This window comes from Balaenoptera musculus, chromosome 18 (assembly GCF_009873245.2).
Source record: "Balaenoptera musculus isolate JJ_BM4_2016_0621 chromosome 18, mBalMus1.pri.v3, whole genome shotgun sequence".
In the NCBI taxonomy this organism is placed as follows: Eukaryota; Metazoa; Chordata; class Mammalia; order Artiodactyla; family Balaenopteridae; genus Balaenoptera; species Balaenoptera musculus.
In genome coordinates, this window is record NC_045802.1 from 1335985 (window position 1) to 1360771 (window position 24787).

General features: G+C 42.8%; 1 protein-coding gene and 1 long non-coding RNA gene across 2 annotated transcripts; one reads left to right on the forward strand and one right to left on the reverse strand.

Moving 5' to 3' along the window:
* Positions 1-1996: 1996 nt before the first annotated feature.
* On the reverse strand, positions 1997-18144 carry LOC118884328. Its single transcript, XR_005017265.1, has 4 exons — positions 18066-18144; positions 17266-17489; positions 3324-3574; positions 1997-3078 (listed from the first exon to the last, which is right to left on the reverse strand). It is a non-coding gene; the product is annotated as an uncharacterized LOC118884328 (long non-coding RNA).
* Positions 18145-18273: 129 nt separating this feature from the next.
* SAP18 (Sin3A associated protein 18) lies at positions 18274-24660 on the forward strand. The gene is made up of 4 exons (XM_036831603.1): positions 18274-18422; positions 18553-18662; positions 22507-22629; positions 22891-24660. The coding sequence occupies exons 1-4, from the start codon at positions 18294-18296 to the stop codon at positions 23045-23047; spliced, it is 519 nt and encodes a 172-aa protein (XP_036687498.1). The 5' UTR covers positions 18274-18293; the 3' UTR covers positions 23048-24660.
* Positions 24661-24787: the final 127 nt, after the last annotated feature.

The window sequence follows — 24787 nt, forward strand, 5'->3', positions numbered from 1 at the left end:
CTGAAGCCTGCTCGCCTGGAGCCCGTGCTCCGCAACAAGAGAGGCCACTGCAGTGAGAGGCCTGTGCACTGCAACGAGGAGTGGCCCCCACTCGCCACAACTAGAGAAAGCCCGTGGGTAGCAGCGAAGACCCACCGTAGCCAAAAATAAATTAAAAAAAAAAATGTACACCAATGTTCGTAGCAGCACTATGTCCAACAGCCAAGACATGTAAGCAACCTAAATGTCCATTGACAGATGAATGGATAAAGAAGATGTGGTACATATATATAATGGAATACTACTCAGCCATAAAAAAGAATGAAATAATGCCATTTGCAGCAACAGATGAACCTAAAGATTATCATACTATGTGAAGTCAGAGGAAGACAAGTATCATATGATATCGCTTATATGCGGAATCTAAAAAAATGATACAAATGAACTTATTTATGAAACAGAAATAGACTCATAGACATAGAAAACAAACTTATGGTTACCAGAGGGGAAAGCGGGGGAGGGATAAATTATGAGTTTGGGATTAAAAGATACACACTACTATATATAAAACAGATAACCAACAAGGATCTACTATATAATACAGGGAACTATATTCAATATCTTATAATAACCTATAATGGAAAAGAATCTAAAAAAGAACATATATATATATATATATATATATAGGTATAACTGAATCACTTTGCTGTACACCTGAAACTAATGCAACTTTGTAAATCAACTATTTCAATAAATATAAAAAAAAAAAAACTAACAATATTCAGACTAGCCACTTTTTTTTCTTTTGGCCACACTGCACGGCATGTGGGATCTTAGTTCTCCAACCAGGGATCGAACCCAGGCTCCCTGCAGTGGAAGCGTGGAGTCCTAACCACTGGAGTGCCAGGGAATTCCCCAGACTATCCACATTTTAAATGTTCAAGTCACATGTGGCTAGTGGCTACCGTATAAAGGCATCCCACGTGTAGGAGCAATGGTTAACCAGGACCCCCCATGGCTGAGAGGGAAATGTGTTGAGCTGTGGATAACAATAATATTGTAGAGCAGATTTTGGTTTGCAGAGACTTTCCCAAACATTATCTCATGCAGTCCTTGGAGCAACCCCATGAGATAATTATTTTCACCACCGTTTTGCAGTGAGAAAATCCAGGCTCCGAGAGGTGAAAGTGGTTGAGTAGGTAATGCAGCCAGCTCGTCTCCCCCGCCACCAAGGCATCTCATCTCCACACAACCTCCTGTTAAGCAGAGAACCTACAATCTAGGCGTCACTGAGGAACACAAAGCCCCTTTCATGAAGAATGCGAGGGCTATACCTGCTCAACCATTCTGGAAAACACCACCCCAAGAAGAAATGCTCACATTAAAGTGGTCAGAGGCCAGGGTCACTCAGACTTTAATGCTCATAAGAATTTCTTGATGGGCTTATTTAAAATGAATATTCCTGGGCCCCAAACCCAGACATTCTTATTCAGCAAAGCTGAGGTGGGAACTTAAGAATCTGCATTTTAATCAAGAGCCCCAGGGTCCTGATACAGGTGGTCCTAAGGCCCATGGGTTTCCATAGATGACCTGGGAGAGTGTGCAGGACCTTGAAATAAGAGTCCTACTGGAGAATTCCCTGGCAGTCCAGTGGTTAGGACACCGTGCTTTCACCGCCGAGGTGCTGAGGGCACAGATTCAATCCCTGGTGGGGAAACCAAGATCCTGCAAGCCGCGTGGCAAGGCCAAAAAAAAAAAAAGAAAAAAAAGAGTCTTACTGAAGAACTGAAATTCTTATCAGAAGGTTGTTTGACCTCAGGCAATTCCGGAATCCCGGAGAGGGAGCAGGTTCACAGAGGAAATCTGCAGTTGGCAAACACTCTGCTATAGAAGAGGATTTAATGCTAGGTTAAGATGATTGTCATGTATTGCATATAAAAGGAGGTTGTGCATTTTTCTCTAGTATATATTGATGAAATGTTTAGAAAAAGATTATCAAATAAATGTTACCACGTCATTCCACATTGGCACGTATTTATTTATATATATGTGTATCCACACAAAATGAATGAAAAACACCAAAATATTCATAGTTGTTATCACTCTACCTGACAGGGTTATGGATAATTTAATAAATTTCTTCTTTCACTTTGATATTTTCTTCTGAATTTTGTGCAACACATGTTATTTTAATAAAAAATAAAACATTTCAGGAACTAAGTAATCATAAAGGTCTTGAAAGATCAGTCCAACTAGTAGTTACTTCTTTGTATAGATGAGGTCTTAGGAAAAGTTTACATTTGGTAGGTTTTTAAAAGATCCATGTTTTCTCACTTGGGTGATAAATGAATACGATTCATGTTCAGTATACTTGCACATTGAGTGTAAAATGGAAAAAGGTGGATCTGTCGGGTCCTCCAAGGCCGGGAGCTGCTTAAAGGAGTTTCTGTCCGTTGGCGCCGAGCCGCTCCGGGCACTCTGCATCTCGCGCCAGGTAAGCAGAGATGGAGGAGCTGAGGCTCCAGGCTGCGGGGACCCGAGCGAGGGACAGGGCACCTCAAGTTCTTCTGACATCAAAGCCCAGGGGAGCCTGGTGCATCACAGGGCCAGGCAGATCTGAAAGCTAAGGGGCAAGACAACCCACAGCTGCCGACTTGGCACACAGGTAGCTCTACCCGCAAGCCAAGTGCTCTCTGTGTAAGATGAGAATGTGAGCGTGCGGGCATCACAGCTTCAAGGGAGACATCTGAATATGTGTGTAGATTTATATTTTTACATATAAAAATATATATAATGTATATTTTCTAGGAAGTGCAAGCACGTTTCTAAAGGCAGGAAAGAAGCTGCTTCCAGGCAGCCTCTCCAGTTCTGGCAAGCACGGTACAGCCTTCCGGGGGGGCACACGCTCCTCGCGGAGGGCCTGTGGGTGCTCTGCGGGGTGCGTCCTGCATTACGTCCGGGTTTGGACCCGCCTTGTGTGCTCTTGGGCAGTTCCTGAGCTGCGCTGACAAGGATGCCAAGGGAAGGCGTCTTGAGCCGCCCTCGCTGGGACCCTGCCTGCGTCCTTGGGCTCCCAGCCGGGCCTCAGGGTCTCCACACCTGAAAGAAAAAGGAAGAAGAGTCGTATTTACTTCGCAAGGTTTTTGTGAGCCTTCCATGCACTCATTCATGAGAAGTGCGGAGCCCTCACAGATGAGTAAAATGGAGAAAACTTTGCCAGAAATCCCAGCCCTGTGGTTGCCTAACCGCCAGTTGCTAAGAGCCGGGAGGGCCAAGCACCCGGCGCTCACACCTCCGGGCTTGTCCCCGCCGTGTCCCAGCCCACATCTCTCCTCGAAGCTCACCTGCAGGTCCTAGCATTTACTCCAGTTCCAGCTTTTCTCCCTCTTCTTGGTGTCACCCCCTCCTCCTGGGCAGGTTTCATGGGAAGGTCAGGATCTAAGATGATGGAAAGGGCTTTGATGGTCCCACGTGGCCTTCACTCCACCCGGCAGGCAGCGCAGCAGACGGAGCTGGGAGGAGACAGCAGGAGCCCCCGCTTCTTCCACAGCCAGGGGAGCAGGCCAAGTGCATGGACCTCGGGGACCACAGAAACCTAAGGACTCAGGACAAAACAGGCGTAAAAAGAATGGGGAGGAATTGTGTGAAAATGGCTAAGCCACATCAATCACTGCAAAACTGCCAGAAAAATTCTCATTTGATGAAAAAGGAGAGTAACTATTCCTTCTGTTCCGTACAGTGAGAAGGTGCATTTCGCTCAACAGGACACAAAAATAAACTTTAAAGAAGGAAAAAGACACTGCACAGCACGAGCGAGCTGCTTCTGAAGGAGGCCCCTCCCGCTGCGTTGCACACGGGACCCAGAGCACTTGCGCTTCTGTAAAGTTCCATTCAGGGTGCTCGTCCTGACTGGACTCCCACGGCACCCCAGCCTCTACCACCTCCCCACCCCCTTTCCAGCACTGAGCTTCAGGCCCGGCTTCACCAGTCACGCTCCCACTGGCACCAGTCAGTGAGTGTGCTTTAGGAAGGTCTGAGGGCCCTCTGCAGAGAGCGTTTGTCTGGCTTTGGGATCAGAGCAATGCCAGCCTCATAATATGAGTTGGGAAGTGTTCTACTTTCTGGAAACATTTGTGTAGAGTTGGTCTAATTTCTTCCTTAAATGGATGGAAGAATACAGCAGTGGAACCATGCAGGCCTAGAGTTTTCTATATGTAATAAGACATTCCTTCTCTTTTAAGAGGCTTTTATATCCTTCTGAGTGAGTATTCATCCACCTACTTAAACAGTGATTGAACTAGAACTGCTACATGCTTTGGGCCACATTGAAGGTCTCCAACCCAACAGTGTTAGAACCCAACTGAAGTGACATGGGCTCAACTTCTGAGGCACCTTAAAAAGCTCATTGGTCTCTAGATTGTTTGTGAGGTATTTTTGTTATGTAGTCTTAACAAAAGACACAAGGATTGGCTGAAAACAGCTACAATTCAGCACTCTATAACAGTTTAAAACCCAGATACCTGGCCAAGAAGCACATGAAAAGATGCTCAACATCACTAATCACTAGGTAAATGAAAATCTAAGCCATAATAAGATATCACTTTAATAGTGGGTGACCACTATTAAAACAAAACAAAATGAAATGAACGTGGGCTGTGGATCATTTGGGCATGCTCCCTCTACCTTTCTCTAGCTCACTGGCATCTCCCAGAAAAGAGCTCATACACTTGTCCGGAGCCCCAGTTTTTGCAACTGCTGCCCAGGGGACACCTCCAGATAGCCTGGCTCTGGTGGCCAGTGGGGCTCACACTTGCAGTCCCACAGGGCTGTATACATTGCATTCTTTTAAAAGCTGCTGCCTGAGGGTCTGGCTTCCAGTCAGCCTGAATCCAGGTGCTGAGACCCTCCCCTTTGGGACACTGACAGGTCTTGGCACACACCTTTTACTGGGAGCAAGTAAAAATATCATAGGCTGTTTGAGGTGCATGTAAATCAATGAACTGAGAACACACCCTCACGCCCTATACAAATAAACTCAACATAGCTTAAAGACTTAAATATAAGACATGACACCATAAAACTCCTAGAAGAAAAGATAGGCAAAACATTCTCTTACATAAGTTGTACTAATGTTTTCTTAGGTCAGTCTGCCAACCCAATAGAAATAAAAGCAAAAATGGGACCTAATCAAACTTACAAGCTTTTGTACAGCAAAGGAAACCATAAACAAAATGAAAAGACAACCTACAGACTGGGAGAAAATATTTGCAAATGATGCGACTGACAAAGTATTAATTTCCAAGATACACAAACAGCTCATACAATTCAACAACAACAAAAACAAAAACAAACAACCCAGTCAAAAAATGGGCAGAAGGGCTTCTCTGGTGGCGCAGTGGTTGAGAATCCTCCTGCCAATGCAGGGGACACGGGTTCGAGCCCTGGTCCGGGAAGATCCCACATGCCATGGAGCAACCAAGCCCATGTGCCACAACTAGTGAGCCTGCGTGCTAGAGCCCGTGAGCCACAACTACTGAGCCCACGTGCCACAACTACTGAAGCCTTCACGCCTAGAGTCCATGCTCCACAACAAGAGAAGCCACTGCAATGAGAAGCCCGTGCACCGCAAGGAAGAGTAGACCTGCTCGCCACAACTAGAAAAAGCTCGTGTGCAGCAACAAAGACTCAACGCAGCCAAAAATAAATAAATAAATAAATAAAAAGAAAAGAAAAGAAAACCCTGCTTCATTAAAAAAAAAAAAATTTCATCTACTTAGTTTTTGCCTGTGCATTTTCTAGGCAGGCATTTAAAAAGAAAAAAAAAAAAAACAATGGGCAGAAGACCTAAATAGACATTTCTCCAAAGAAGACATACAAATGGCCAACAGGCACATGAAAAGGTACTCAACATTGCTAATTATTAGAGAAATGTAAATCAAAACTACAATGAGTTGCCATCTCACACCGGTCAGAATGGCCATCATTAAAAAATCTACAGGGGCTTCCCTGGTGGCACAGTGGCTAAGAATCCGCCTGCCAATGCAGGGGACACGGGTTCAAGCCCTGGCCTGGGAAGATCCCACATGCTGCAGAGCAACTAAGCCTGTGCACCACAACTATTGAGCCTGTGCTCTAGAGCCTGCGAGCCACAACTACTGAGCCCATGTGCCACAACTACTGAAGCCTGTGCACCTAGAGTCCATGCTCTGCAACAAGAGAAGCCACCATGAGAAGCCCGCGCACTGCAACAAAGAGCAGTCCCCTCTCACCGCAACTAGAGAAAGCCTGCGCATAGCAATGAAGACCCAATGCAGCCAAAAGTAAAAATAAATAAATAAGTTAAAGAAAAATCTACAAATAACAAATGCTGGAGAGGCTGTGGAGAAAAGGGAACACTCCTGCACTGTTGGTGGGAATGTATATTGGTGTAGGCACTGTGGAAAACAGTATGGAGAACAGTATGGAGGTTCCTCAAAAAGCTAAAAATAGAGTTGCCATATGATCCAGCAATCCCACTTCTGGACAAATATCTGGACAAAACTGTAATTCAAAAAGATACATGCACCGCAAGGTTCATAGCAGCACTATTTACAATAGGCAAGACATGGAAACAACCTAAACGTCCATTGACAGATGAATGGATAAAGAAGATGTGGTACATACATACAATGGAATACTACTCAGCCATAAAAAAGAATGAAATAATGCTATTTGCAGCAACATGGATAGACCTAGAGATTATCATACTAGGTGAAGTAGGTCAGAAAGAGAAAGACAAATACCATATGATATCACTTATATGTGGTATGACACATACAATGACACAAATGAACTTATCTACGAAACAGAAACAGACACACAGACATAGAGAACAGACTTGTGGTTGCCAAGGGGGAGGGGTGTGGGGGGAGGGATTGTTTGGGAGTTTGGGATTAGCAGATGCAAACTATTATATATAAAATGGATAAACAACAAGGTCCTACTGTAGAGCACAGGAAACTATATTCAATATCCTGTGATAAACCATAATAGAAAAGAATATGAAAAAGAATGTATATATATGTATAACTGAATCACTTTGCTGTACAGCAGAAATTAATTTACACAACATTGTAAGTCAACTATGCTTGAATAAAAAAAATAATAAGCTGTTTGGACAAGCACAAGATTTGAGAGACAGCCAAGAGCTGGGGCAGGGTTGAACGACAAATTTCACCTCCAGCATGAGGCCACTCCTTCAAGACTGGGAGAGGTAGTTGTTTTATCTACTGTACAGAAACCAACACAGAAAGTCAAGCAAAATGAAGAAACAGAGGAATATGTTCCAAATGAAAAAATAAGATAAAATCTCAGAAGGAAACTTAATGAAACAGAGATAAGTAATTTACCTGATAAAAAATGAAAACTAATGGTCATAAAGATGCTTACTGAACTGAAGAGAAGAATAGATGAACACAGTGAGAATTTCAACAGAGAGATGGAAAATATAGGAAAGTACCAAACAGAAGTAACAGAGCTGAAGAATATAATAACTGAAAAATACACTTAACAGTTCAACAGCAGACAAGATGAAGCAGTAGAAAGAATCAGTGAACATGAAGACAAGGCAGTGAAACTCAATCAGAGCAGCAAATAGAAGGAGAAAAATAACTTGTTACATACAAGGGAACCCCCATAAGACTATCAGCAGATTTTTCAGCAGAAAAAAACTTTTCAGGCCAGAAGGGAGTGTCATGATATATTCAAAGAGCTGAAAGGGGAAAAAACTTGCAACCAAGAATACTCCACCTGACAAAGTTATCATTCAGAATTGAAGGATAAAGAGTTTTCCAGAAAGCAAAAGCTCAAGGAGTTCATCACCATTAAACCAGCCTTAAAAGAAAAGTTAAAGGGACTTCTTTAAGCTGGAAAGAAAGCTGTAAGACACTGAGGAAATTAAGAAAACAATCTCATTTACAATTGCATCAAAAAGAATAAAATACCTAGGAATAAACTCAACCAAGGAGGTCAAAGACCTACATACTGAAAACTATAAGACATTCAGAAAAGAAATTGAAGAAGACACAGCTAAATGGAAAAATATTCTATGCTCATGGATTAGAAGAATTAATATTGTTAAAATATCCATACTACCCAAAGCAATCCACAGATTAAAAGCAATCCCTATAAAAATTCCAATGGCATTTTTTACAGAAATAGAACAAACAATCCTAAAATTTGTATGGAACCACAAAAGAGCCTGAAGAGCCAAGCAATCTTGAGAAAGAAGAATAAAGCTGGAGGCATCATGCTCCCTGATTTGCCTATCTGGGATAAATCCCACTTGGCCATACCGTATAACTTTTTATACACTGTTGGATTTGATTTGCTAACATTTGTTAAAGATTTTTGCATCTATGCTTATGAGAAATATTAGTCTGTTGTTCTTCTTTCTTGTAATGTCTTTGTCTGGTTTGGGTATTAGGGTAATGCTGGCCTTACAGAATGAGTTAAGAAGTGTTCTCTCTTCTTCTATTTTCTGGAAGAGATTGTAGAGAATTTATATACTTTCTTCCTTAAGTGTTTGGTAGAATTCACCAGTGAACCCATGTGGGCCTGGTGCTTTCTGTTTTAGAAGGTTATTAGTTACTGATCCAATTCATTATAATAGACAAAGGTCCATTCAGATCATCTATTTCTTCTTGTGAGTTTTCATAGAGATTTACTTTTTAAACATTACTTTTAATTTCTAAAAGTAAATATATACTCATAAAAAATGTGGAAAACAAAAAAAGATGGAAATCACAATTATCCATTACTTTCCAACTCAGAAGAATTTGTTAATATTTTTGAATATTTCCTCCCAGAATGTTTGTGTGTATGTGTGCATATATTTTAAAAACATAATTGAATTACTTTATTTATAACATTTTATCCTTCCTTTAAATGTAACATTCTATTACCAGCATAGTTTTAGTCATTAAGAACTCTTAATAAACATTTTCCAAATTAGAAATGTTAACTTACATAACATCTCTGTGTTTCAGTTTTCTCATGTGTAAAATAGGTTCAATAATATACACATCTCATAGGACAGTTGTGAAAAATAAATGAGATAATGCATGCAAACATGTGTAAAGTACCTAGCATGTAGATTGTTAAAAATGGCCATAAATTCCTCCATCCTATGTGCATGCCCTTTTGTAGTGTGTCTTAGCTGTAACCGACCAGGAAGTAAACTCTTTTTCTCCACTTCCTTGATTCTTGGCATGGCTTTGTGACTTGCTTTGGCCAACAGAATGTGGCAAAAATGAAGTTGTGTAGCTAATGAGCCAAGTGCTTACTATACCTTGCAGCTTCTGGTCTGACTCTACTGGAACCCTGAGACCATGATGTGAAAGACACATGGCCCAGACAACAGCCATAGCCATCAGCTAGATAGGGAGGTGAAGTACCTTAGACCACCTAACCCCCTTCCTCCAAGCTGAGCTCTCAGATAACCACAATTACATGAGGGAAATCAGGTGAGACTGGAACTGCCTAGCTGAGACCAGCCCAAATAAAATGGTTGTTACTTTAGCTTCTAGGTTTTCAGGTGGTTGTTACACAGCAATAAAAAGATAACTGATACAGTGATGATTAAATATTATTATTATTACTGCCATACAAATCTAAAAGGTGAGACTATGATACTGGGATACTTATCTAAGCACTTTAAAATGTCTTTAAGCATTTAACACATATTTTACTGTCTCATATACATAAAGCAGAGTCTTAATACTCAGGCCATGGTGGACATCAATACCACAAAGAAATCTATTCACATACATTTCCTAATCCCAAAGAACTAACAAATAAATTACTGGAGATCTTTCTTCACGTGTATACTTTTTTTTTTTTTTTTAATATTTTTTTGGGACTTCCCTGGTGGTCCAGTGGTTAAGACTCCACGCTCCCAACGCAGGAGGCCCGGGTTTGATTCCTGGTCAGGGAACTAGATCCTGCATGCCACAACTAAAAGATCCTGCATGCCTCAATTAAGACCCAGCGTAGCCAAATAAATAAAAGAATAAATAAATATTTTTAAAAAACACCATTTCCGGGGCTTCCCTGGTGGCGCAGTGGTTGAGAATCTGCCTGCCAATGCAGGGGACACGGGTTCGAGCCCTGGTCTGGGAAGATCCCGCGTGCCGCGGAGCAGCTGGGCCCGTGAGCCACAATTACTGAGCCTGCGCGTCTGGAGCCTGTGCTCCGCAACTAGAGAGGCCGCGATGATGAGGGGCCCGCGCACCGCGATGAAGAGTGGCCCCCACTTGCCACAACTAGAGAAAGTCCTCGCACAGAAATGAAGACCCAACACAACCATAAATAAATAAATAAATAAATAAAATTAAAAAAAAAAAAAACACCATTTCCCACATGAAAATAAAAAATAAAAATATTTTTAAAATTTTATTTTTCTTGGCTGTGCCGCTTCCCAGGCATGAAGATCCCAACCAGGGATAGATCACACGCCCTGTGCAGTGGAAGCGTGAAATCTTAACCACTGGACCGTCTTAATCCCAAGATTAGTACATCTTTATTTGAATGTGCATGGTAGTGAATTGGCAGAAATGTATAATTAAGTAATTATGGCAGCAATGCTATTTTTTTCATGAAGTTTTCATGAAATCAGCTACCCTTGGGCAATAGAGGGAGTTGACGGGAAATTAGCCTCTTATTTTGTCCCCCTTGCCTCAGTGCAAAATGAAACAGAATCTACAAGATGATGATGGTGATTACAATGGCTCACATTTGTTGAGTGCTTAGTATATATAGCAGACACTATGCCAACTATTTTAGATGCATTTATTCCTCATAACAGGTTATTTGGTATTCTGTTATCCTAATATGGGTCAGGAATCTGAGTTGGAGCAGTTAAGTGATTCAAGATTAACCAGCTAGCAACCGAGCTGAAGTTTAAACTTAAGATCTATCTAACTTCAAAGCCTAAGCTTTTTAACCATTAATTAAGCTTTTAAGTTGCCTTCCACAACTTGCTTCTGGTAAATACACTGTTGACACTCTGCAGGTTCTTGAAGAATAGGCTATCTGTTTAAAAATCACTTTCAGGGGGCTTCCCTGGTGGCACAGTGGTTAAGAATCCGCCTGCCAATGCCAGGAACAAGGGTTCGAGCCCTGGTCCTGGAAGATTCCACATGCCGTGGAGCAACTAAGCCTGTGCGCCACAACTACTGAGCCTGCGCTCTAGAGCCTGCGAGCCACAACTACTGAAGCCCGCGCGCCTAGAGCCTGTGCTCCGCAACAAGAGAAGCCACCGCGATGAGAGGCCCACGTACCGCAATGAAGAGTAGCCAGTCCCTGCTCGCCACAACTAGAGAAAACCCACGTGCAGCAATGAAGACCCAACACAGCCAGAAATAAATAAAATAAAATAAATAAATTTTTATAAAAAATAATTTTCAATCTAATCATTTAAATGCTTAAAACAGGGGGTCACTTAAAAAAGTGAGAGATATTTCAACTCTCTGAAAAGCAAATGTGACCCCACATTCTGTTTCATTGGCTTAAAATGTACTGTAAATGAGATAGTTCTGAGAACCAGGGAAAGGGTTAAAAAATGGACTCCCAAATCCCATACCTCAGAGTGTGTTGTAGTGGGAGTAGCCTTTAAAAAACGCTACCGGGGCTTCCCTGGTGGCGCAGTGGTTAAGAATCCGCCTGCCAATGCAGGGCACATGGGTTCGAGCCCTGGTCCGGGAAGATCCCACATGCCGCGGAGCAACTAAGCCCGTGCGCCACAACTACTGAGCCTGCGCTCTAGAGCCTGCGAGCTACAACTGCTGAAGCCCGTGTGCCTAGAGCCCATGCTCTGCAACAAGAGAAGCCACCGCAATGAGAAACCTGCGCACTGCAACGAAGAGTAGCCCCCGCTCGCCGCAACTAGAGAAAGCCTGCGCGCAGCAACAAAGACCCAGTGCAGCCAAAAATAAATAAATGAATAAATAAATAAATAAACAAACAAAACAAAACAAAACAAAAAAACCGCTACCAACCACCCCGAGCTGTAATGCGAAGAATGACTAGAGATGACACAGCAAGACCACTTAGGAACATCAGGACTGGTTCATGGCAGCATTGCTTGTAGTGCTAATGCCAAGCAGGCACGTATGCTCATTTGTAAAAAATACACTTTTTAGGGTAATATAAAACAACCTATCTTCTAAGTAATAATTATACTGCCTCTAGGCTTAATTCTTGTAGGAATGGTTATGGAAATGCATATATTTTTTTCTACTCTTGGTAACAAGCAGATGCTTTACTGAGAGTGTTTACATACACCTTTTTCTGAAATAGAAACCCATAAATAAATATTGTGCTTATAAATGCCATACACCTGGTCTCCCACAGATGCACATGAAGGAAAAATTTGAAAAGTTTAATAACGTCCCCAGAGAGGTTCAAATTTACAATCCACAACTTTTATCAAGAGTCAGAAAATTCTATAAAAAATATATTCTATTAAATCTTTTCCAGAAACATGTTTTGTACATATTCATGAATGCCTATTTTCCTGCCACCAGAAGCTGTCCTTAATCTCAGCATCAGAAATTGCCATGGAGCTATAGTCACTGACTAAGGAGTATTCTGTAAAACCTCACATTACATATTTCTGATTTTTTTTTTTTTTTTAATTTATTTATTTATTTATATTTTTGGCTGTGTTTGGTCCTCGTTTCTGTGCGAGGGCTTTCTCCAGTTGCGGCGAGCGGGGGCCACTCTTCATCGCGATGCGCGGGCCTCTCACCGTCGCGGCCCTCTCTTGTTGCGGAGCACAGGCTCCAGACGCGCAGGCTCAGTAGTTGTGGCTCACGGGCCCAGTCGCTCCACGGCATGTGGGATCTTCCCAGACCAGGGCTCGAACCCGTGTCCCCTGCACTGGCAGGCAGATTCTCAACCACTGCGCCACCAGGGAAGCCCCCATATTTCTGATTTTAATTAGGATAATTTACCTTTCTCTCAATTCGAAATGCCGGAATATGTTAAAAGAAAGAGGGAGAAAAGGAAAAGTGAAGAAAGCTTGATGACCTATTTTCACATACCTCAAATGTTCACTCTTTAAAAAAGTTTTCCGGTAAAACATATATTACATAAAATGTATGACTTTAACTAGTTTTAGGTGTACAATTCAGTAACAGTAAGTATATTCATAATGTTGTGCAACTATCACCACTGTCCTTTTCCAGAAATTTTCATTGTCCCAAACAGAAACTCTGTACCCACTAAATAATAACTCCTCAGTCCCATCTCCTGCCAGGCCCAGGTAACCTCTATTCTACTTTTTGTACCTATGAAGTTGCCAATTATAGGTGCCTCATATAAGTGGAATCATACAATATTTGCTCCTTTGTGTCTGGATTATTTCACTTGGCATAATGTTTTCAAGGTTCATCACTATGGTGGCAAGTACCAGTACTTCCTTCCTTTTTTAAAAAATTTTATTTATTTATTTTTTGCTGCCTTGGGTCTTCGTTGCTGCGCACAGGCTTTCTCTAGTTGCGGAGAATGGGGGCTACTCTTCATTTTGGCGTGCAGGCTTCTCACTGCAGTGGCTTCTCTTGTTGCAAAGCACAGGCTCTAGGCACACGGGCTTCGGTAGTTGTGGCACACAGTCTTAGTTACTCTGAGGCATGTGGGATCTTCCCGGACCAGGGATCGAACCTGTGTCCCCTGCATTGGCAGGCAGATTGTTAACCACTGTGCCACCAGGGAAGTCCACTTCATTCCTTTTTGAGGCTGCATAATATTCCATAGTATTTATATCCATTCATCTGTTGACACTTAGTTATTTCCACTTTTTGACTATTGTGAACAATGCTGCTATGAACATTGGTGTTCAAATAGCTGTTTCAGTCCCTGCTTTCAATTCTTTTCAGTATATACCTGGAAGTGTAATACTCATTTGAGTAAATTCTGAAGAAAAAGAGAACGGATGCATACACTTAAATATTAAAACGTATGTTCAGAGCTGGACCTAGAAGGCCAAGTTGGGTGGATTGAGGGATGCCTGAAAAGCTACCTTAACTGTTCTATAATAAAACTATAGTTCCACTGACTCAAGGTATTGGGAAATTCTGTTTTGATGAGAGCTTATTATTTGGAAAGGTTCAAAATGAGAGCTTATATCTAAGAAACTAAACCTCCCCAATATCACCAATAAAAGGTTGTGAGCTTCATTTTCACAGTTTCAATGTTTTCCCTTTAACTGATTGACTAGAGTGCCCTCATGTGTCTGTATTTTTATACTACAGTGGTTTTGAAAAAAATTTAATATTGGAATCAGAACTGGGGAGGAAATTTAAGTATCATCGTTTAAAAAGTTGACTGCATGCAAGGTCCCACCCCTAAGCATCTTAAAAAAATTTTTTTTTTAGTGATGTAAATCACATGCATAAAAGACAATCTAAAATGTATAGCTACAATGTAAAGAATGAGAAACCACACCCCTTTTAGTGAGAAAGAGTACATTACTAGTGCCTTAGAAACTCCCTGGATGCCCTTCATAAATTGCATGAAGCTTACTCAGAGGTAACACTGTCCTGAATTTAGTGTTTTCATCCCCTTGCTTCTCGTTATAGTTTTAACACTTGTGTTTGCTTCCCTATATAGTATTTTTTGGGGGGGGGGTACGTTCCTATTTTTGAACTTTTCATAGATTGAATCTTATTGTGTTTTCTGTGACTTGCTTTTTTTATTCTACCTTTTCAGAAAGCATGTTGATTCATTTGTTCACTTTCAAGTCTTCATGGTACTCCACTTTATAAATAGTCTTGATATTCAGATTGTTTCTAGTTATTATGAATAAAGATTTTAGAACATTATTCCACATGTTGCCTGGTGCTCATGTGTAGCAGTTCCCCTAGGGTATACTAATAGGCGTGCAATACATGAGTCTTAAGGGGTGCGCATATCTAGTCTTTCCAGGTAATGCCGGTTTTTCCAAAGTGGATGAGAGTAGCCCATAATAATTCCCTTTCCTCCAAATTCTTGCCAGCACTTGGTCATCAGACTTTTACATTCCCGCCAATCTAGTAGAGTGAAATGTTATCTCACTGTGGTTTAAATGTGCGTTATGATTATTCATAAGGTTGGGCATCTTTTCCATGTTTCCACGTAATTTGTGTTTTCTATCCTATGAAATGCTTATCATGTGTTTTCCCACTTTTCTATTGGATTGTCTTTTCCTTACTGACTCATAGGCATTCGTTTTTTCTTTAAGGTGCTATTTTTTAAAAAGAGCAAGAAATAACATTCATGGAGAAGAGTATGCACAACACGAAAGCACTGTTTAAACAATAATTTAAAATCAAACAACTGTGTAACCACCACCTAGGTCAAAAAACAGAATGTTCTCAACGCTCCAGAAGCACCTCCTCTGACCCTCCCTGGTCACAGTCCCCTTCTTTGCTCAGAGGTAACTACCATTCTGACTTTTGTAGTAATTACTTCATTGCTTTTCTCTTTATAACTACATCACCTGGAAATGCATCCTGAACAACATAGTTTAGTACTGCCTACTTCTGGATGTTAAAATGGATTCCCACAGTAAATATTCCTTTGTCTTCGGCTTCTTACACCCAGAACTATGTTTGCGAATTTCATGCTGTTTCATGTAGCTACTGGTTGGCCAAAAAATTCCTTCAGTTTTTAAGCAAAAATAAAAGACACATTTTTCATTTTCACCAAGAACTTTATTGAGCAACCTATTCACCCTTTTGTTCCACTACCTTCTGCCATTTTTCAGGCAACTTCATAATTCCATCTTCCCAAAACTTTTTATCTTTTTGAGCAAAGAACTTTTCCGGGTGCCTTTCACAGCCTTCCAGGGAATTGAAATTTTTTCCATTAAGAGAATTTTGTAAAGACCGAAATAAATGGAAATCCGAAGGTGCAATCAATGTCTGGTGAAAACGGCAGATGAATCAGAACTTCCCAGCCAAGCTGTTAACAGTTTTTGCCTGGTCATCAAAGATACATGCAGCCTTGCATTATGCTGATGGAAGATTATGCATTTTTTGTTGACTAATTCCAGACATTTTTCTTCGAGTGCTCCTTTCAGTTCGTCTAATTGGGAGCAGTAGTTGTTGAAATTGTTTGGTTTTTCTGGAAGGAGCTCACAGTAGAGGACTCCCTTCCAATCCCACCATATACGCGACATCACCTTCTTTGGATGAAGACTGGCCTTTGGTGTGGTTGGTGGTGGTTCATTTCGCTTGTCCCACGATCTCTTCCATTCCACATTATTGTACAGTATCCGCTTTTCATCGCCCGTCACAATTTGTTTTAAAAACAGAATGTTTTCGTTATCTTTAAGTAGAGAATCGCATGCGGAAATATGGTCAAGAATGTGTCTTTCGCTTAACTTACGTGGAACCCAGACATCAAAGCGATTCGCATAACCCAGCTGGTGCAAAGGATTTTCAACGCTTGATCTGGATATTTTGAGTATGCTGTCTATCTCCCGCATGGTATAACGTTGATTGTCCTCCATTAATGTCTCGATTTGACTGCTATCAACTTCAACTGGTCTAACCCAAGCGACGAATTTTGCAAACCACTTTTTTTTTTTTGGTAAGTTTTCTTTCTTTTTTTTTTTTAAATAGATTTATTTATTTTTATTTATTTATTTTTGGCTGCGCTGGGTCTTCATTTCTGCACACGGGCTTTCTCTAGTTGCGGCGAGCGGGGGCTACTCTTCATTGTGGTGCGCAGGCTTCTCATTGCGGTGGCTTCTCTTGTTGCGGAGCACAGGCTCTAGGTGCGCGGGCTTCAGTAGTTGTGGCACGCAGGCTCAGTAGTTGTGGCTCGCGGGCTCTAGAGCGCAGGCTCAGTAGTTGTGGCGCACGAGCTTAGTTGCCTTGCAGCATGTGGGATCTTCCCGGACCAGGGCTCGAACCCGTGTTCCCTGCATTGGCAGGCGGATTCTTCACCACTGCGCCACCAGGGAAGCCCTGCAAAGCACTTTTGACACGTTTGATCCGTCACAGCACCGTCTGCATATGCTGCACAAATCTTTTTGTGCGTTTCAGCTACATTTTTACCTTTCTTGAAATAATAAAGCATAACATGCCGAAAATATTGCCTTTTTTCCTTCCATCTTCAACATTAAGATGGCTACACAAAAATTCACCAATTTTTATAAGTCTTTTTTTAAATGCATGCTGATATGACAGCTGTCACATACAATCTAACAAAACTGTTTCCAATGAAGTGAAAGACAACCAGGCACTGCTAGAGACAGCTTACCGGAAAAAACGCATGAACTTCTTTGCCACCTCAACCGTCTGTTCATCCTGGTTGCGTATGCCACCCACTGCTGTTGGGTGGTTGTGCTGCTGCACGGTCTACCACAATTCACTGAAGTATCGTCGCCTCGGACACTTGCAGGGGTTTCCAGAGTTCGTCCTTATTAACGACACAGCCAGGAATATTCCTGTAGCGTCTCCGGGTGTCCTTGAGCCAGGTTTTCTCTAGGGTAAATACCACAGAGCGGAATTGTTAGATCGGAAGTACACGCACCTTCACCTCTGCTTCACAACCCTCAACCGCCCAGAGTGGGCGCACGGCCTACGCCGCCGCCAGCGTCAGAGGATCCCCGCGGTCCAGCCACGGCGGTCAGAGCGTCTCATTTCCGCCAAGCCAGCGGGTGCAGTGTGTCTAGAATACAACCAGCCTAAGCCGGTCCCTGTGGTTTTAACGCGTCCCCGGGTTAGCACTGCGCCCGAACGCCTTCTGCGTTGACCGGCCACCTGGCTTCCTCTGTTTTAAAGCACTTGCCCAACTCTTCTGCCCACTTCCCACCGGGATGTCTGTGCTTTTCTCCAGGAGTCCTTGGGCCTCCCGGACACTAGCTTTCCAGCCACCACACGCCTGTCGGGCGTCTCCTCCGGGCCTGCCGCTTCTTTCTCTGAGAAGTTTTTTTTTCTTTTTTTTTCACTTTACTCAGATTTGCCAGCCTTCCCCCGTTAGGGCTTGTAGTACCACGCAACCCACCCCTTGGCCGTGAAGGCAGCCCACGGTTATTCCGAGCGCGCCCTCACCCTTACCTTCCGTAACCCGTCGCCCGCCTCCCTCAGGCAGTCCCTCCGCGCGCGAGCCCGCCCCTCAGCGTCTCGCCCGCGACGCCGGCGCCCGCCCTTTCCCAGGACGCAGCGCGCAGGCGCGCCCGCCGGGCCCCCCCGCACCGCCTAGTGCGCCTGCGCCGAGAGACGCCCCGCCCCCAAGCCGGTCGTCTATAAATTCTCGAGCGTCTCCTCGCGAGAGTTTTGGTTCCTATGCTCGCTGTTGGGGTCGGAGGTCAGGGCGAGGGTCTAGCGGGCCGCAGGAGGAAGATGGCGGTGGAGTCGCGCGTTACTCAGGAGGAGATTAAGAAGGAGCCCGAGAAGCCCATCGATCGGGAGAAGGTGCGGGTCTGGAGAGGTAGAGGTGGCCCCGGGGCGGAGGGGCGGCCGGGAGGGGGCGGCCGTGCGGGGGTGGAGAGGAAGGAAGGGGCCGTGCTCGCCGCCGCCTGACTCTCGCCTCTCCCGCCCCCAGACCTGCCCGCTGTTGCTGCGCGTCTTCACCACCAACAACGGCCGCCACCACCGCATGGACGAGTTCTCCCGCGGAAACGTGCCGTCCAGCGAGCTGCAGATCTACACCTGGTGAGTCAGGGCCTGGCGTCGGGGCGGGGGTCGCTGGGGGCCCGCCTGCCGCGTTTTCAGTTCCTCCAGCGCTCGGGGCCTCTGGGCGCAACTCGCGGGAAGTCGGGGTCTCAGCTGTTGGAGAAATGGGTATTTGCTTATCTTGTGGCGCTTTTACGTCTGAGGTTGAAACTTTTGGGTTGTAAAGAATTGAGCCAATGTTGCTGTCACTGTCGTGGCTGCTTGGTACGAAAGTGACACGTAGGTCGTTCAGTGCGGTAGCCGCCCCTAAACTTGGTCGAGTTTGTGGTGCTAGAATAACATGGGGAGGGGGAGTGGTGCTGTTGGGTGATATTTGTCGTCCTCGTAGAGCGTCTGCACATAATACTAAGCCTTAGGTGTCGTAACATGGAAAAAAACAGAACCGCGTGCTTTTTGTTGTGGTGCTTAACGGAGAAGCTTTTGATGTGTGTTTCCCGAAGACCTGCCCCTGAGCGTTTCCCCCTCAAGTGTACCTTTCCTACCCCGCGTCTGACTAGGAGCATCACATACAGCAAGCTGCATGCAGCTCCTTGGTTGGACATTATCGTGGCTTTTTAGTAGCAGTAAAAGGTGTATAATTTTTAAAACTACATCTAGTATGGTAAAATATATGTGATGTTTGCCATTTTGTTTATGGGTACAATTTGATGGCATTAAATATATTCACATTGTGCAACCATTACCACTATTTCCAAAACTTTTAAATTACCCCCAACAGAAATTCTGTACCCAGTAAGCAGTAACAATGGGAATTCCTCCCTTACCCCAGTCCCTGGTAGACGATCCTCTATGTCTATATGAATTTGCCTATTCTAAGTATTTCATATAAGTGCTCTCATATCGGATTTGTCCTGTTGTGTCTGGCTTATTTCACTTATGTTTACAAGGTTCATCATGGTTTAGTATATAACAAAAAGTCATTCTTTCTTAGGGTTGAATAATATTTCATTGGAAGGATGTGCTACATTTTGTCTGTCCACTTGTCTGTTGATGAACACTTCAGGGGTTGTTTCCACCTTTCAGCGAAATTTATGTAGTATGATTCTAGTTCAATATTATTCCAGGATAAAAGTTCAGGAAGGTTGATTTAACTTATAGGGAAGAACTGTTATCAATAGATTGATGAACACCTCTGTTCAGATGTTAAAGTCTATATTTACTCCAACAAATTAGAAGTTCCTATTTGCCAGGTGCTTTGCTTAGACCCAGAGGGTATAAAGGGGGTACTGCCCCTCTAGAGTAAACACAATCTCAGAGAGACAGCAGATGAAATAAATGCTAATTAAGACTTTAGGGTGGAGATGGCAGGGTGGGATTGTTCCACAGACTCTCTCAATCAAGAAAGAAATTACAAAAATTTCCCTTCCTAAACTGTCCTGTCCATAAACTGCAACCAAACTAGGAAAGACAACCTTATGTTATACCTCAAAATGGTGGCCAAAGACAGGATGGTTGGTGAGGGGTAGCACAGAGCCCTGCTGTCACTCCCAGAAGCAGTAATGAGGGAAGATTGGGAATTCTCAGCTTGTAGAAGTAGACTGAGGGGCCAAAGTAGGAGGCCTCAAGACAAGTCAGGGAAAAGGAGTGAGGTCCAGAGGAGCCCAGCAGAGGCTGGTTGAGTTTGCTGAGGTCCAGGGCACCGTGTGGCGCTGCGGGAACACCCACGCACCACAGGAGAGATGCGTCCTGTGCTTGGGTGGTCACTAAACAGGTTATTGGAGGAGAATTATGTAGATCACTGTAACAGGGTTCAATCAGAAAACAGACCAATAGGAGATGTAGAGAGATTTATAGCAAAGAATTGGTTCACACAGCTGTGGGGACTGCTTAGGTACCCAAGTCCCTAGTGTGTGGTGCATAACCTGTGGTGCAGGTTATGATGAAGGGCAGGCTGGAACTCTCCAGCATAAGCTGCTGAATTTCTTCAGGGAAGTAGCTCTGCTCTGAAGGCCTTTTCAATTGATTGCATGAGGCTCACTCATTGATTGAAAGAGGTTTACTCATTATCTAGGATAATCTGCCTTAAAGTCAACTGATTATAGACTTTAATCCCATCTAAAGAACACCTTACACAACACCTACCTTAGTGTTTGAATAACTAGGGGCTGTAGCTTCTCGAAATTGACACATGAAACTGACCCTCACAGTCACCTAGCAAAGGCTTCAACCCCTAGAGCGCTCTAGCATTTGTCACCTGTGTACTCACCCTTTAGACTGCTAGTCAGAAAGCAACACTTGGCACTCCAGCTGTTGGTCTGGGGATAGTCCTCAGCAGGTGGGAAGCTTGTGGAGGACTCACACTAAGGACTGACGAAAGGTGTGAACCGAATTCCCCACGTTCATTATGAGCAAGATGACAGTATGTGGGAAATGTTGTTGGAGAGGAAGAAAGAGTCCTTTCTGGTACATATCATAAGTATACACTGTACACACCAGAGAATAATTGACACAGAATAAACATCATTAGAATGTCAGGTAAAAAAAGTTGAGATGAGTTGGAAGCAACATACAGAGATTTGAATAATGAGAGGTTGAAATAAAGCTGTGATGGTGGAGATAGAGAAAAAAATAGATTTGATCTGTCTTTTGGCTGTGCCACGTGGCATGTGGGATCTTAGGTTCCCGACCAGGGATTGACCCTGCATCTACTGCAGTGGAAGCGTGGAGTCTTAACCACTGGACCGCCAGGGAAGTCCAGTTTGATCTGTCTTTAGGAGGTAGAAACAACAGGATAGAGATGGGAAGAACTGAACAGTGCTTAGGTTTGTGACCTGGGCATCTAAGTGGGTGATGGTAGTTTTGAGGGTAATATGAGAGGAAGGGCATGTTTTGCGGGGGACACTGTTGAGTTCTGTTATGGGCATATTGAGGAGGACTCAGCAGCAGGAGAGAACAGAAGTTGATGTGGTCATCATGGATGTTTTTGTTCTCACTGCAGTTGAAGCCATGGTTCTACTTGAGGATGATGTGGTAGAGATGGTGTAAATAGGGTGCAGAGTTAAAACTAGATGATGTCTTGGGTGTTTTGATTCCCTGCTCGATGCTGTCCATTGGAGTTCTCATCTTTACAGGTGCCTTGTATCCAGGGTCATCGTATAGCACTCTGCAGGCCGTGTTGCTTCAAGTTCCAAGTCCTCCATTTCATGTTCCCAGTTGTCAGGGAAGAAAACAATTCAGAAACTTAGACTGTTGCTTATAATATAAGATGCTTATATTTTAAAAGGTTTTTCCAGATTGTGCAATATTAGCTCAAGGGACTATATTAAATTCTGAGTTCAAATAGAAGTTGGCAGGGCAAGAATATATATTGTGAAAGGAGCCTATGCTTAGTCTTGAAAATTCCATAGGTTTCATTGGCTTTAGGAGTCCATCTATTGTAAAACTCATCAGAACATTTAATCTTAGAAAGGAGATGCTAAAATGTAGAAAAGTATGTCTTTGAAATAATGCAAAACAATTATTTTAAGAATTTGGATTAATTTGGACTAGTTATCCTTAAGTGGGTAAGTCACTAGGCCAGTGAGATGTTACATAGCAACAAAAAGTAGCATATGTAATTCTGAAGTCCCTTTTAGCATATTACCAGTCTGACCTTAATTCATGAAAATTTCAAACACTGAGGCTGGTAAGGGGAATATTTGGGGGCAAATAGTATTAGTAGGTGCTTTAAAATTAACTCAGTTGTAAGACCCTGACAGTTTCTAAAAATTGTAAAGTTGCAATTGAGACACATGTAATTAACTCACTGTGTGTCAGTATCCTTGGTTACATCATTGCTGATTAATCAAATGTAATGTCTTTTTTTCTAAAAAAAAAAATTCAGGATGGATGCAACCTTGAAAGAACTGACTAGTTTAGTAAAAGAAGTCTACCCAGAAGCCAGAAAGAAGGGCACACACTTCAATTTTGCAATTGTTTTTACAGATCTTAAAAGGCCTGGCTATCGGTAGGTAACTTTTCATTCTTAATTCCTATAATCTCTTTGATTTCCGTATGTTTTAACTGATAGGGATAATCCCTTCAACGAATCTCTTTAGTGGAGGGGGAACTACAGATTTATACATCTTAATATCTGGTTTAGATTAATGTAGTACTTACATTTTAACTGTGCTGTAAGATAATGGAGCTAGTCTGGCCCCACGGTCACTTTGTAGCACACACTGGCATTGACCAGCCACCCTTTAACAGTTGGTCTCCTTCCCTGCAGAGTAAAGGAGATCGGCAGCACCATGTCTGGGAGAAAGGGGACTGACGACTCCATGACGCTGCAGTCGCAGAAGTTCCAAATCGGAGACTATCTGGACATAGCAATCACTCCTCCAAATCGGGCACCACCTCCTTCAGGGCGCATGAGGCCATACTGAATTTTATTTACTATTTCTTGAATTTATTTTCCATTCAGTTATGTAAAATAAACTTTTGCTTTTTCCTCCTCCCCTTATTGCCATTAAGCCTTTAAACGCTAAACAAATTGTAATGCATCTATTTAGGAGTTAGATTTGGCTTTGCTGTGGTATGAATATTAATAGAAGGTCCATGTTTCACATTCTTCTGTAAAATATGAAAAGTGCTCTTAGCATTATATGTAAAACTGTATTGTTAAATATATGTTGCAGTCACTTTGAGTGTGAAAGTTAACGGGGCATGGGTTCAGGGTTTAATTTAGTATTGGGGGTTTATGCTAAGTAGTGGAGTTGGTATGTTTAAGCCCAAATGGGGCAGAACAAGAAAGCCATGAGATTATATTAAATAGAGCAGGAGTTTGTCGCCCAGAAGGTTGTATGGAGTTGGGAAGAAGACCTTTGGGAAGGTGGGAGGGGCAGCTGAGGCGTTTTGGAACAGTCTGAGCTGAGGCAAGCTGAAGAAGCTGTCTGTTTGAAGGGAGCGGCCTGCCTGAATCAAGGTGTGATGACAAGTTAGAGAAAAGGAGGATGGGTGCCACAGTGAGGCCTTTTTATGTTTTAAAAATGGTAAGAATGGGGCATTCTGAGGGCAGGAAGTAGTATAGAGGAACAAGGGTTAGAACTTAGGATAAGGATGGGAAGGTTTACCTTGAAGATCTGAAAATACAGGGAGGAATGAAAGAAGAATCTTAAGATCAAGGGAGGTCAGGGATGAGGTCAAGCAGGGGATGTTCACGCGCGCTGTTCAGTGCTGGGGCTGACTCGTGTCTGATTTGAGAGGCGATATGCACAGTGGTTAAAACCAGTTGGGCTGAACATTTAAATCCTGGTCACACTAACAGCAACCTTGGACAAGTTACTTGAACCTGTTTTTTTTGTTTGTTTAAAATTTGTAAAATGGAGGTAACAGCCCATAGGATTGTGAAGACTAATTAAATGTTTGCAAAGGGCTTAGAATAGTGCCTGACATGTAAGAAACAAAGTTAGCTATAAAGTAGAGTTCAGTCAGAACGGGTGCCATCTCTACCACGGCACTGTTACAGTCTCATTTTGAAGTTTATAAACAGTGTGCAGTATGTGATGAGGCCAATTACCTTTCGTCTACTGCAGTAGAAAATTTTGAAAATGTGTATTCCAAAATTTGAAAAAATGTATTAGCAAAGTAAAATTGCAGTAATTTGATCTTGTACATACAAAAGCAGCCTTTTAAATCTAATGATTATAGGATTGGGGTCCCTGGTGCAGTCAACAGGTGACAGATGCAAGCCTGGAACCCAGATCTAGGGCCTCTTCTCCGCTGAAGTTTGCCCAAACCCTTAGATTCTTTATTCATTCACATTAGATAGGCTTGAGCTTCTTAAGTCACACAATTAACTTAAACCTAATTTTTGGAGAAGAGAAGCCATGATTACCTTCCTGTTTATGGAGAAGATACGTACTATGCAGATCAAGAAGGCAGGAACTCATTAAAGGACTCTGAAAGCCAACTTTTCACAACGGTGTGAACTCCTACAATGGGGGCTTCGCCTGTAATTCCAGGCGAGTTGAAAATAAAGCGGTTTATTTGCTTGGTTCCAACGTGGATTTTTTTTTTTTTTTAGGTAAAATTGGTACATAACAATATATTAGTCTCAGGTATACCACATAATTCATTATTTGTATGCACTACAAATTGATCACCACCACAAGTCTATAGTTACC

What these genes read in the sequence shown, in the direction of transcription:
- SAP18 (XM_036831603.1), top strand. Translation starts at nt 18,294, where the DNA reads ATGCTCGCTGTTGGGGTCGGAGGTCAGGGCGAGGGTCTAGCGGGCCGC. An exon ending in AGCCCATCGATCGGGAGAAG is followed by an intron (nt 18,423 to 18,552) that starts GTGCGGGTCTGG and finishes TCCCGCCCCCAG; the next exon opens with ACCTGCCCGCTGTTGCTGCG. An exon ending in CTTAAAAGGCCTGGCTATCG is followed by an intron (nt 22,630 to 22,890) that starts GTAGGTAACTTT and finishes CCTTCCCTGCAG; the next exon opens with AGTAAAGGAGATCGGCAGCA.